We start from the raw sequence: 12455 nt of genomic DNA on the forward strand, positions 1-12455 counted from the left end.
TCGATAAATAGATTGACGATGATGCATCGATACGAGAGAAGGAGACGCGTGTTGCGGGGTATACATACATTTCACTTACGTGGCATTGTAAAAGCATTCAGTGATAAGCGGAGATAACTATCATACTCCATTGGATGATGATAAGGGTGCCTGATTTACCTGCAGTTGAGCGATAAGATGAAGCATAACGCGACTCCCGAACGAACAAGAATTAACTGTAAAGCAAGTAATTTGCAAATATAATCATCAATTTCATGGATATTCTACAAGTGCCTCGATCATCTAGCGATGATTCAGATATCAACATATCTCTGATACCAATACTCTCTTATTCTCGCGATAGACCTTGCGAGTGATCATGGCGGTGACCCCACGCGAGGCCGAAGAATACGAATTACCTTCATTAGCCGAATCTAGCTCAAAAACATATGAAGATGGTGACGAGATCACTCGAGAGGATGCCAAGCTTCTCGAAGGATCGGATAAGCTACAAGATGGTGACTCGCGGCTGGAAGACGATCCAACAGCATATGGACGAGCAGCGCAAGATGATGAAATTATAGGGAAAGGTAGTAACGTAGAAGCGTTGATAGCTCGAGTGAGTAATTTTGATCCGCTATTAGATAGTAACCAGCTAACCGTATCGCAGAGCGTGCCATCAACAGATGATCCTTCGCTTCCTACTCTGACTCTCAGAGTCATACTATTGGGCTCATCATTCTGCATATTGGGCGCTTCTTCTTCGATGGTATTTTACTTCAAGTCTAATGCACCTCAATTCTCTCAATATTTCGTTATCTTAGCCACGTACCCTTTAGGACACGTCCTGGCGAACGAGAAACTCATATCGCGAGGAAAGAAGCTTTTCGGATGGGAGCTGAATCCTGGGAGATTTAGTATCAAAGAAGCTATCTTAGTCAGGTAAGTCCCAGCTAACATATGCTCGAAGCAAGGATAGCTGACATCGGCTTACATAGCGTTCTGAGCTCTTCTGGTGCTACTGCTGCTTACGCTGCCGATATCTTAACAATCATGGATCTGTACTTCGATACACCAGTGGGGACCATACCTTCCATATTGATGTTGTTGACTACCCAATGTATCGGATTCGGCTTAGCTGGTAAGTTTTCAATGGACGATAGTGCATTTGATGCTTTCTGACTATTTTCGCCCGTCAGGTACGCTTCAGAGTCTCCTCGTGAACCCTCCGGCAATGTATTGGCCTTCAACATTGGTGACAGTCCAGCTATTCACCACACTTTATTCTACCACATCTTCGAACCTTTCCCATGCAGCTCAAGTATTAACGACTAAACGATTACGGATTTTTATGATAATCTTCCTATTCACAATGATATACCAATTCCTCCCTTTCCTATTATTTCCAACGTTGACATCAGTAAGCATATTATGTCTGATCAATAACGAATCTTGGTGGATGAGAACTCTGGGCAGTGGATATACTGGATTAGGAGTAGCAGACTGGAGTTTCGACTGGAGCAGTATAGGATCTTCAGGTCCTTTGTACACCCCTTATTGGGCCTTGGGGAATTACTTCGGTGGACTAGCAGGAATGATGTGGATCGTGAGTACCCAAAAATGATTGAGGACCTGCGATTCCACCCTTTATCCGAATGCTAACTCGCATCAGGTAATGCCTTTGCTACTCCTCACAAACTTCTGGTCGGCTAGATCCTTCCCTTCCCCCGTTTCAGCAGGTCTTTTCAACTCGTCATTCGAAAAATTCGATGTAACTTCGATTCTCAAGCCTGATTTATCATTAGATGAAGAAGCGTATGAGAAGGCGAAACCTTTGCTGCTGACTCCCTACTTGTGAGCTTATGCACTTCGTGCTGTTAACAACGAATGTCAGCTGACTTAAAGGAAGTGCTCTGTCATATGCGTTAAATTTCGCTGCTCTATCTAGTGTTCTTGTACATGTCTGGCTATGGCATCGAGATGAGATCAAGGAAGGTGAGAATTCCCTCAGTAGGCTGCAAGAATCGGTCATACAAGCTGACCCTGTGATCAGCAATCTCGAAAAGAGGTACTGATTTGAACGATGTGCATAAGTAAGCATTCTATATCATCCTTGTGTCGTGCGCACGAGACCGAGGCTGATCAATAACATTAGCAAGCTCATGCGATCCTATCGAAGCGTCCCTTCCTCTTGGTATATAGGCTTGTTAGGGGTGAATTTCGGAGCTGCAGGTAAATTAGCGTAACATCGAGTGCTCATCCTATCAAGCTAAATTACCCACACCCAGTAATCCTGGTCAAAATTACCCCACTGCAGATGCCGATATGGGCGCTGATTCTGGCAATGGCTATAGCGACGGTGAGCTATTCCGGAACATGATCGTGATAACTCGGCTTATGAGCTGATCTGAATTCCAGATTTTCCTCGTGCCGTGAGTCAGCTGAAAGATGATAATCAGATTTGGACTGATGAGCTGGCAGTGTCGGAATAATCACTGCTGTCAGCAATACGCAGATCGGTTTGGTAAGCTGGACTGATGTCTCTCTAAATTGTATACATCACAACTGACAGTATGTGCAGAACGTCTTAACGGAATTGTAAGCGGGCCAACCCTGGATGACTCGCCCAGGCTGATATGTCTATTGTAGTGTCGCGGGAGTCCTGATGCCCGGTAAACCAATCGGAAAGTGAGTCGATTAGCAGTCAAGTGTTTAGAAGCGTACAATGCTTACCAATGGACTGTAGCGTCACTTTCAAGTGCTACGGATGTGAGCTTCCTCTTGCCAGGTCTTATTCTGGGAGAATACTAAGCCCACCTTTTTCTTAGATATGGCGATGTCTCAAGCCTTGGCCCTTACTGCTGATCTTAAACTTGGCTGGTATACTTCGATACCGCCTAGAGAGATGTTCGCCTGCCAAATTATTGGCACAGTTCTAGGCGCTCTAACGAATTGTGAGTATCTTTCTGTATAAGTGGACCAAGGCTGATTTGCCTCAACAGATGTTACATTGGAATCGGTCCTACAGTCTAAACGAGGTTATCTCGATGGCTCAGTTGTAGATCCGACAGGTCAATGGACAGGTCGATCTCCCGCAATTTTCTATTCGGCAAGTATCATTTGGGGTGCAGTAGCACCTGCTAGATTCTTTAGTGGAGGTTATGAATCGCTGTATTTGGGTTTCTTAGTAGGAGCTCTCGTTCCAATTGCATGTTGGTGGGGTCATAAGCGTTGGCCAGGGTACAAGTTGAACAAGGTCTGTCCCAGCAAATAATACCTTTGTTACGAATAACTAATTAAAATGTTCGTTTTCAGGTTGTATTTCCAATTATATGTAGTGGAGCAAGTATAGTTCCACAATAGTAAGTTATATTTTATAATCAAAATCATCCTTATTGTTTTTTAAATAACTGATAAAAAAATGAGTAAATTTTTAGTCCAACAAATATTATACTTACTTCAGCAATTTTAACTATAATTTCAAATTCATATTTATCTAAAAAATTTTCAAAATTTCATAATAATTATATTTATGTTGTTTCATCTGCACTTGATGCAGGTACTTCTATGACTGCAATGATAATTTATTTATTATTTGGTGGTGTAATTTGGAATTGGAATGGTCCTAATTGGTGGGGAAATAATAAATTAGATAGTGAACATTGTATACCTGGTACATAATTTAAATATAAACATGCATATATGTATGCTAAATCATTCATTGGTAACATTTCTATTTTTTTCACTTGATGAAGTATGGAAAGGATAGATTGTTATCAGATTGTGACAGTACATGAAAATTCAATGTGATTTTGCATGAAAGATATTGTAATCAATACAAAAGACTAGAATAGATATTTAGATCGATGACACATGAATGATATCATCCAACGAAATAACTTTATTTCACGATGAGAAGCAAGATACTATTGAAGATGTCTAATACCTTCTTCCACCTCCTCCTCCACCATTATTTCTAGGTTGGTAAGATCCATTATTCCCTCCATACGGATTATATCCACCTCTATTTGATCCAGATCCACCTGTTCCTCCATATCCACCTCGAGCAGGTGGTGCACCATAAGCTGGCCTAGGTGAACCATATGGATTAGGTGGAGGTGCAGAATAAGGACTTGGTCTAGTAGAAGCTGGTGGATTATAGGCGCCTGTAATGATAAAATAATGACATGAGTCAGGCGAAATGAGTATCATATGTAGTGAAAGAGTCACCTACTATAAGCTGATCCATTCCCATAACCAGCATAACCACCTTGAGGAGCAGAATAAGAATTACTATTACTTGTTCCACCACCGTATCCTCCATATCCACCATACCCACCTGCTGCTGAAGGTGGTGCAGAACCATATCCACCGTACCCGTAATTACTTGGTGGAGCACCATAAGCATTAACAGGTCTAGGGGGTGGTGGAGCATTATATCCTCCACTTCCACCATAACCAGAACCAGCACCATGACGAGCTAGATCGCTTGGAGATGGTTTGGGATATCCATTGGCAGTTCTATTTTGAGGTAAAGACGATTGTGGGGTTTGATGATATCCACCTCTAGCCATACCAGGTCCACCTGTTCTGTTATCTCCTCCACCTCCTGAATGTCTTGGTCCTCCATGTCTATGATGATGTCCACCTCCACCACCACGCCTTACCCAGTCTTTATCACTTTCAGTCAGTCTCGAAGGTAATGGTTTGAATCGAGATAAGATTACTGAACGATGTGGATGAGCTTGTCTAGGGAAAAAGTATCTGACCGATATAGATTCGTTGTTCTCGATATCTGGACAGTCGTCTATGCCGGGTATGGGAGTTTCAAATGTTGTACCAGGGATGAATTTCGGGTCGGGAAGTATAGATCCCGTTGTTCCTTCAGTCTGTTGAGGATCCAAGGGGACAAGCTATGGTATCAATGGGTCAGTATCGCGTGTACAATACGCCCAAGCTGACCTGAGTACCAATGAGCTCACCTTCTCCTCCTGGCCTTGCTTCTTCGCACGTAGACCATAAAGCTCAGCACAAGCTTGGCTTAATCCATATTCCTGTTGATTCGAAACAAACATGACACTATCACCGTGCGTATTTCTTCTTCTTTCGTCATCTGTCAACATCGGTATCCTACTTTGCAACGCAGCAAGCAATTTATCCTGATCAATGAAGGGTAATAGAGCTACACCTTGCCAAGCCATTTTCTTTCCGTTCATATCAATTTCGAAATCGGATGGGTAAAAGTCCAATATAGGGGAATCTTCGTCAATCATTAATTGCTGTAATGGTTCGGGTAGATGTATTCGACTATACGATTCAGGTAGATATATGTAATGTCAGCCTTGAATCATCTACATCGAAACACATGCGCACAAGCATTGAATGTAAAGAGACTTACCTGGCTGCTGGGAATACACCTAACAGTTGAGCATACGGTGTAAAAGGCATACCCTGATTAAATTCAATGTTGAATTTATCGATATCCTTAAAGTCCTGGGCGAACGGAGCGTAATGGTAAGGGTAGAACCAATCCCAAGCTGGAACACCTTGATAATAGTATTCCAGGACCCAGCATAAGCCTTCCATATACGATTTAGTGATGTTCTGTATAAACTCTGTGTCTGAAAGAGAAACTCCGAACTTCTTTTCGTAATATCGTTCCCGATATCCAGGCTCCCAAAGCTTTACATCGTCCTCATATCCATCTACCGTACCATCTGGGTTTACCTTGAGCTTCTTCTTAGGTACAGGTTGATCGGCTTCTGGATTAGGAGGGGCTTCGGTATCGTCATCTGTGCTACTTGACGATGATGAATCTTCATCGTCTTCTTCTCCAGCTTCTTCAACATCCTCAGCAGACCCATTCCTCTTTCTCTTATTTGGTCGTTCAGGGGAGTCAATTTGATCGCTTTCCATCGTCTCTTCACCAATTGGAGCTTCTCCTTCGTCTTCGTCCGACTTAAGAGCAGGTTGGATTATTTCTTCATCCACACCTTCATCTTCGCCTTGTTGCTCTAGTATCTCCTTAGCTTCTTCAACAGGCAGCTGTTCTTTCTCCTCATCCTCCGTGTTCTCAATCGTAACAGTGTCCACCTCAGCTGACTCAGCATTTTCGCCCAGTAATTCAGCTTTAAGCGCCTCAGCTGCACTGAGATTGGCCATCCGTATCGCCCTTCTATTTTTGACTATATCAGAGTTCGAAGCGGTGTTCGACATAGCTTTTTTTACTTCATCCTCTTTGTTTTTAACGGTCCCATCTTTCGGAACCAAGTCGAACCCAGGTCGAGTCGGTAAGGAAGGATGTAATGGACCTCCTCTTGCAGTTGCAGATGGCGTCACAGCAACGTAATCTGTTCCGTTCAATTGCATTGTTCCCTTTGTAGATTCGTCGAATCTGGTATGTTGACCATTTCCTCTGTTCTTAGCTTCATTCTGTCGGCGATGATCATCTATCTTTCTACGTTTACTGTTATTCTCTTGCCTTTCTTCATCTGTTTAGCGTGAGATTTAGCCAACCCTGCCTTGTACAAATAAACAGCGTTCAAAATCAACTCACCTTCCTTCCTCTTTTGAAAAATCTCATCTTCACTCTTAGCTAAACCTTCCAATATAATTTGAGCGCGATCCAAATTGACTTTTCCATGATTAGTTAAATATCCTCCCATCCTAGGTAATTCCGCTCTCCAAATTTTCAACAAAACATCGATAGCACCTTCACGAATTTCTAAACTTGGTAAATGAGGTAAGAAATCGTTTCCAACAAAGAAAATCATAAAAATCCAATCATCTATTGCTAATTCCAAATCAAACTTGAATGGTACACCTGGTAAATTCAATTCAACTGCTAAGTATTCTCTAAGACAAGCGACATCAAGGAAAATGAATGGTTTTGGATCAACTGGTTTAGCTTCTGCTACTACGTTTGGATCTTTTGCTTTTTTCTCGCCTATCAGCAATTGTATGGTCAGCTTCGACACGTGCACAACGAATGACGAAAGTGAGTTTACCTATACAGTTAGACGTAAGATGACCAGTTTGTCCACAATTCTTACATGGTTGAGGACCTTTACTACCTTGAGCAAATACATCTTCTCTCAAAACTCTGAAATTAGGTTCATGAGTTGCTAACGAAAGCATGATTAAATCCGCATCTAATCCATATATAACATGTGAAGTATTAGCATCCCAAGTAGAATAAGATCTTTGACGTCTAATCCAGTCCATAATTTTATGTTCACCTTCACCTGGTACACTTGAATCTGATAATATAACTTTTAAATTTTTCCATCCAGGATCAGTTGTTAATTTATGTGAAACCCAATATTTAAGTGAAATTGATAATAAATCCATAAAAGGTGTTCCAGGTGTAATAGCATTTGTATCCCAATGTTTTTGATTTTGAGTTTCTTCAGAAACAGTATGTCCCATAGATTCAAATATCTTTATAGCTTCTCTTTTTTCTTCTGCTTTATCTGCAGCTTCTTGAGCTGCTCTAAAACGACGAGAACGTTGTTGATTCATCTTGGCTCTAGGAGCAACTCCATCTGTACATGGTATCAGCTGTACCCTTTCTCCCCGTAGCTTTGACGCTCATTTCGGGAGAAGACTCACCAATAGCCATCATAAGGACTTTTCTAGGTCTAGTCATATTAACAACCCTTTCCGTATAATTGAAAATCTCAACCATCATCTCTTCTTCAGTCTCAGGAGCAGGTTTTCCTTCTGGATGTGTACATGGATGTACGATACCATTCATATCAACTACAATCAGAAACGAGTTAGAAGCTACTTCAAATGAGTAATATGACAGAAATATTGCAAACTCACGATATAAATTATCAACATAAGGTGCGCCTTCGAAATCCTTACTTATATCTACAGGTATTTCAACGATTCCATCCTCTGTCATTACCTTTTTAGGCATCTCTTCTACCACCTTATTTACGATTTTAGGGTATTTTTTCGACAACCATCTGAATAAAGCTGGGACACCCTATGAAGATAAATCAATTAGCGATTTTGTCTTGAATTATAATCGAATGGAGCTTTTGATGAAGGGAGTGACATACCATATTGAAGACCTATTCAATCAATATATGCTCAAAGCTCAATAAACCTTCCCGATTCTACAGCACAAAGCAGACTGTCGTGAGTACCGCAGTCAATGCTTTTGATTTGCTGATCTATCCCGACGATATGATCACCAAGAATATATATGCAATCGATCGTGAGGTGAGCTGTAATGATATCCTTATGCAACTTACTCATTCGAACAGTGGCAATAAAAACACAAAATCAATGTAACAAAGGTTCGGCATTCGCCGCTTTCATAATCCCCGTGTGGCAACAATCATTTACGAGTAATCATTTAATCTAATCAGGCTACTTTATACAGGATGCATCATACATATGAAATGGCTATTTCATTAATCGTCTGATTGTCTATGGTTCCACTGCCATTGGAGAAGGAGCAGTAGCAGCTGTAGCTGTTTCTCGATCTGCCTTTTTCTTAGCTTCATACTCATACCAAAGTTCGTTGACATCGTAATTCCCTTTAGGATCGTAATGATATCAGTACAACGGCAATGAAAACGTGCTGGTTTGATAGGTGATGACTCACCGATAAAGTCCCATCCATTCTCTTTGACGTGATACAAATTACATGTGTTACCTGAGTATGCGTCTCTGTGACCCGCAGCAATGATTGATCGTCTACCTAATTCTTGAGCCTCTTCATCTGTCAAATCCCATCGATAGCCCTGTGATAAAAGCAAATTAGTAATCCTCCCACTATGATTCGGTATGGTACCTGTATAGTCCTAATGATATCTATTACTCACTTGATCAAGCACACCATATGCAAAGGTACTACCGGAACCAACCGAAAATAGATTACCCTTCAATCGTTGTCCATCATCATCCACATAGAAGATTTGAGGTCCAGTCTTATCCCATCCACAGACCATAGTACCCTAGTAGAAGGGTCAGACCAGATAAGAGAAAGCGCAAATTGCTCAATATATGGACAACAACTTACCATACTCAATCCCATACCTTTATATTGATATACAATATTCGATAATATCTTCGAAGCAGCAGCAACTGAGATTCTTTCCTTGTTTCTCAATTCATGCAATCTACATTGCATACCTAGGTAAGTCTCCCTAATCATTGCCAGCTTTATCAGTCTGGCCATCTCGTTTGACCACAACGAAGCCACTCACCAGTATTGACAATCAGCTGCACCACCAGCCATAGTACCAAGTAAGAATTTATTTATTTCAATAACCTTCTTAACGGTTCCAGAAGCTATTTGAGATATCAGCTTGATCCTCCTTCCGTTATTGAGACCACACAGCTGAACATTTTGAACATTGAAATCAACTCACCAACATATGATCCAGCGGTAGCTCTTGAATCTACAGCTACGATTACACCACCTTGAAATTTGAATGCTAATGTCGTTGTACCGTGTGCGATTTTGATTTTCGCTTCTGGGTTCGATGACATATTATCAGTGTGCATGTCTAAGAATGCTGTTGGCTGCGAATTTAACAAAGAAACAGATTAGCTAGTTGAGCATGACAACGGACGGTGTTAAGAGATCTGAATGAAAATCGAATACCTCGAGCTGTCGAGGTTGTTAATCGATACAATTCACTTACATTGGCTACTCTAGGTACACTCATTCCTGCAATACCACCTGTCCTTGATAAATTTCCAAATCCAGCCATACTTCCCCAAGCAGCAGAGTCGGTATGTTCGAATTCATCTTGTTCTTCTAATCTAGAATGGGTTGATGAAGGTTGTATGTGGGTTAAGACCGAATTCATGTTGAGCTGTGATATCTTCTTGAAGTGAGCCTAGCTATGTAAGAGGGCGGTCGGGGTATGTATCTAGCTTAGAGGTATATTGGATTGACTTGAAGAGCGTAATGAAGCAGGCCGCGACAGCGAATTCAACGATGATGAACAACGTTAACCCCCGCGTCAGATATAACGTGGTAAATGGAATAAGCTAGATATCTATTCAAGTCTACCATTTAAGATTTGTGTGAATGATCGATGACCTCCACTTGAGCATTCCGATCAAACGTCACTTTACTTTCACCGTCTTATTGATTATTCGTGAGCAATATATACAATGCTGCTATCAAGTGCATAAGACGAAACATCAACGAAGCCAGAAGAAGAAAAGCAGCACCATGACAAGATCAGGATTACAGCAGGATGTAATAAATTTGTATAGGCAGTGAGTGTCTCTTCCTTTCTCAATCACTTCCTCTTCGCTTATTCTAAGTTGGACCTGTTCGTTCTTGTAGAGGCGTCCGAAATGCTATGTCGAAAACACCCGTAGGTTGAAAGATCATATGAAGATATTATTGATATTAGCTGACCTTGACCAAAAAGGAAGCAAGACAAAGTTTCCTCTTACACCTGAGATACAATTTTCGTAATCCACCATTAAGGCAAAGAGATTATACAGCAATAGAACATCAAGTGAGTTTATAAAGTCATCAATCACTTTTTCATCGCAATGAATCAAGTAGCTCATGAAAGATTTTGGACCTGTGTTAAGCTACGTAAAATGTCAAGAACTCTTGAGATGTTATCTGAATCTTCAACTCAACGAATATCAATTTCACCAGAATGGAAAGATTGGTGGGCAGAAGAAGTATATAAAGCTAAAACCAAACCACGTCCGAAATCAACTATACCGGAGAGCTCTAATGTTCAAGAGCAAGGTGATAAGGAAGATAAAACCCAGGTTTTGAAGAAAGATGAAGATGGAAGGGATAGGGATCAATGGGGTGGTAAATTACCTGGACATGGTGGAACATAATGATGCAAAAGTCCAATTGACATTTACGGTTACCTAGCTATTAGTAAAATGTTCGATACTCGACTGGACGGCGCTTGCAAATGAGAGTTTCTGATCAGTCATTCGTCATTCTTGATAAGCAGAACTTGGCGATGGGGGATTCATCGATTGTGAGCTCAAAATGCTAAATTGCATGCTTATCAGACATCACAAAAGGTATTAGCAGGTCGATCAAGTTTGGAAGCACCTTTCATAGCGATTATACCTAAATCCATCTCGTGTCGTTGTTCAGCCACGAGCGGAAGAAAGTCATCTTGTGCGGTGTTTTTGATCATTTCGCATGCGTGAAAATACATATCAAATATAAAGCTTTACGGTTCCGCACTTGTAATACTTCAGATGACGAAATTGATAGTATCTGATGGCTTATTCGGATTTCAAAACTTTTTAGCAGACTCATTGTGCCGAACCTATCTACCCAGGGCTTTACCGTCTTAATTTACCATACCCAAACATCCATTTATCTCCGCTATGAAAGCTTGCTTGAGTGTAGTCTCGTGCGCCGATGCCCTAGGGTCTTCGCAGGGATTTGAAGCGGGTTGAAGGATATGTAGCCAATTTTCAGGTCCGCCCGGAATTGCTGATTTGTCGATAAGCTGGGCAACGCATCTTGCAAGATCTCGATAGATTTGCCTCTCAGATTTCATGTTCACTGACGGAGAGAATTGAATAGCATCGGGATAATAGACGGAGATGGACACAGATTTCACTCCGTATCCTTTAGCCGCTGTCAACGACTTTGAAGGGGCGGCCTGGCCGGAAGATACGCTTTCGATACCCGTATTGTCACCGTTACGCCTACAGCAGATGTCCAGATCTTTGAGATGATGGAAATCACTCCAGGGTAGGTCTTTGATCAGCTCCTCCAGTCCAATTTCATCAGGAAAGCCTAGAGAACTCCCGATCCTGACTTCTTCGAGACTTTTGGCCTGGTTCTTAATGATTTGTAACAGCGCTTGATTCAGATTGATGGACTCCACGAGCTTCAGAACTATCTTCATTCTTGATGAGGCGGATTGCTGCATGTAATCTAAAAATGACTGACTGCTCAACTCATCATCTGTTGATATACCTGTGATGATTGCATCTGGGTCCGATTTGCACAATTGGAGTAAATCTGATACTATCTGTGAACTGGAACCAGCGTTGCGCCCAACGTCTGTCAATGACAAGCGAATTTCCGTTTGGTGTAAGCAGTTCTTTGTTTGGCAGTGCTGAATGTTTGGTGGGTACATAAAGGGTTTCTCCCCGTCGTAAAATATTTCATGCTCGTGAATAAATTGATACTGGGAGTCGCCGTCCTTGAAATTTCGATGAAGCACATCGTCGCCACAGTTTATGGTTGTAGCGTTCGGATAGAGATCGAAGAAGCGGATCCATTCGTGAGGGGCCACTGAACCGCTCGTACGAAGGTACAAAGTACGAACAGCGTTGCAGTACTGCTCTCTCCTTGTCTAATCAAGCATAGATCAGTGACTGCTGTGATGAATGACCCTATACAAGGAGACATTGCTCACGCTCTCCTTAGATGTCTTGACGACTTGGCCGTAGTAGAAAGCTTCTCCATACAAATAATTGTAGATCTTTTCCACACC

The 12455-nt window shown here is 41.6% G+C and overlaps 5 protein-coding genes across 5 annotated transcripts; 2 read left to right on the forward strand and 3 right to left on the reverse strand.

Annotated features, from left to right (window-relative positions):
* Positions 1–358: 358 nt before the first annotated feature.
* Positions 359–3660, forward strand: I206_107022 (OPT family small oligopeptide transporter; the record flags this gene model as incomplete). The annotated part of the gene is made up of 18 exons (XM_070203441.1): positions 359–598; positions 650–921; positions 978–1120; positions 1179–1585; positions 1652–1833; positions 1889–1974; positions 2033–2072; positions 2135–2211; positions 2268–2338; positions 2398–2411; positions 2461–2503; positions 2561–2577; positions 2629–2667; positions 2726–2748; positions 2808–2933; positions 2982–3235; positions 3295–3341; positions 3417–3660. 18 exons carry the CDS (start codon positions 359–361, stop codon positions 3658–3660), a joined length of 2325 nt encoding a protein of 774 aa, XP_070059542.1.
* Positions 3661–3918: 258 nt separating this feature from the next.
* Positions 3919–8051, reverse strand: I206_107023 (uncharacterized protein; the record flags this gene model as incomplete). Its single annotated transcript, XM_019157155.1, has 9 exons — positions 3919–4145; positions 4214–4892; positions 4962–5286; positions 5378–6470; positions 6536–6925; positions 6987–7523; positions 7591–7740; positions 7807–7972; positions 8049–8051. 9 exons carry the CDS (start codon positions 8049–8051, stop codon positions 3919–3921), a joined length of 3570 nt encoding a protein of 1189 aa, XP_019009873.1.
* Positions 8052–8421: 370 nt separating this feature from the next.
* Positions 8422–9812, reverse strand: I206_107024 (uncharacterized protein; the record flags this gene model as incomplete). Its single annotated transcript, XM_019157154.1, has 7 exons — positions 8422–8531; positions 8600–8738; positions 8820–8951; positions 9017–9143; positions 9204–9288; positions 9369–9522; positions 9645–9812. The coding sequence occupies 7 exons, from the start codon at positions 9810–9812 to the stop codon at positions 8422–8424; spliced, it is 915 nt and encodes a 304-aa protein (XP_019009872.1).
* A 371-nt stretch (positions 9813–10183) lies between these two features.
* On the forward strand, positions 10184–10821 carry I206_107025 (uncharacterized protein; the record flags this gene model as incomplete). The annotated part of the gene is made up of 4 exons (XM_019157153.1): positions 10184–10230; positions 10301–10331; positions 10389–10478; positions 10558–10821. The coding sequence occupies 4 exons, from the start codon at positions 10184–10186 to the stop codon at positions 10819–10821; spliced, it is 432 nt and encodes a 143-aa protein (XP_019009871.1).
* A 473-nt stretch (positions 10822–11294) lies between these two features.
* I206_107026 (uncharacterized protein) lies at positions 11295–11861 on the reverse strand (the record flags this gene model as incomplete). The annotated part of the gene is made up of 1 exon (XM_019157152.1): positions 11295–11861. One exon carries the CDS (start codon positions 11859–11861, stop codon positions 11295–11297), a length of 567 nt encoding a protein of 188 aa, XP_019009870.1.
* Between the last annotated feature and the right edge of the window lie 594 nt (positions 11862–12455).

The sequence above is a fragment of the Kwoniella pini genome, chromosome 10 (assembly GCF_000512605.2).
Source record: "Kwoniella pini CBS 10737 chromosome 10, complete sequence".
In the NCBI taxonomy this organism is placed as follows: Eukaryota; Fungi; Basidiomycota; class Tremellomycetes; order Tremellales; family Cryptococcaceae; genus Kwoniella; species Kwoniella pini.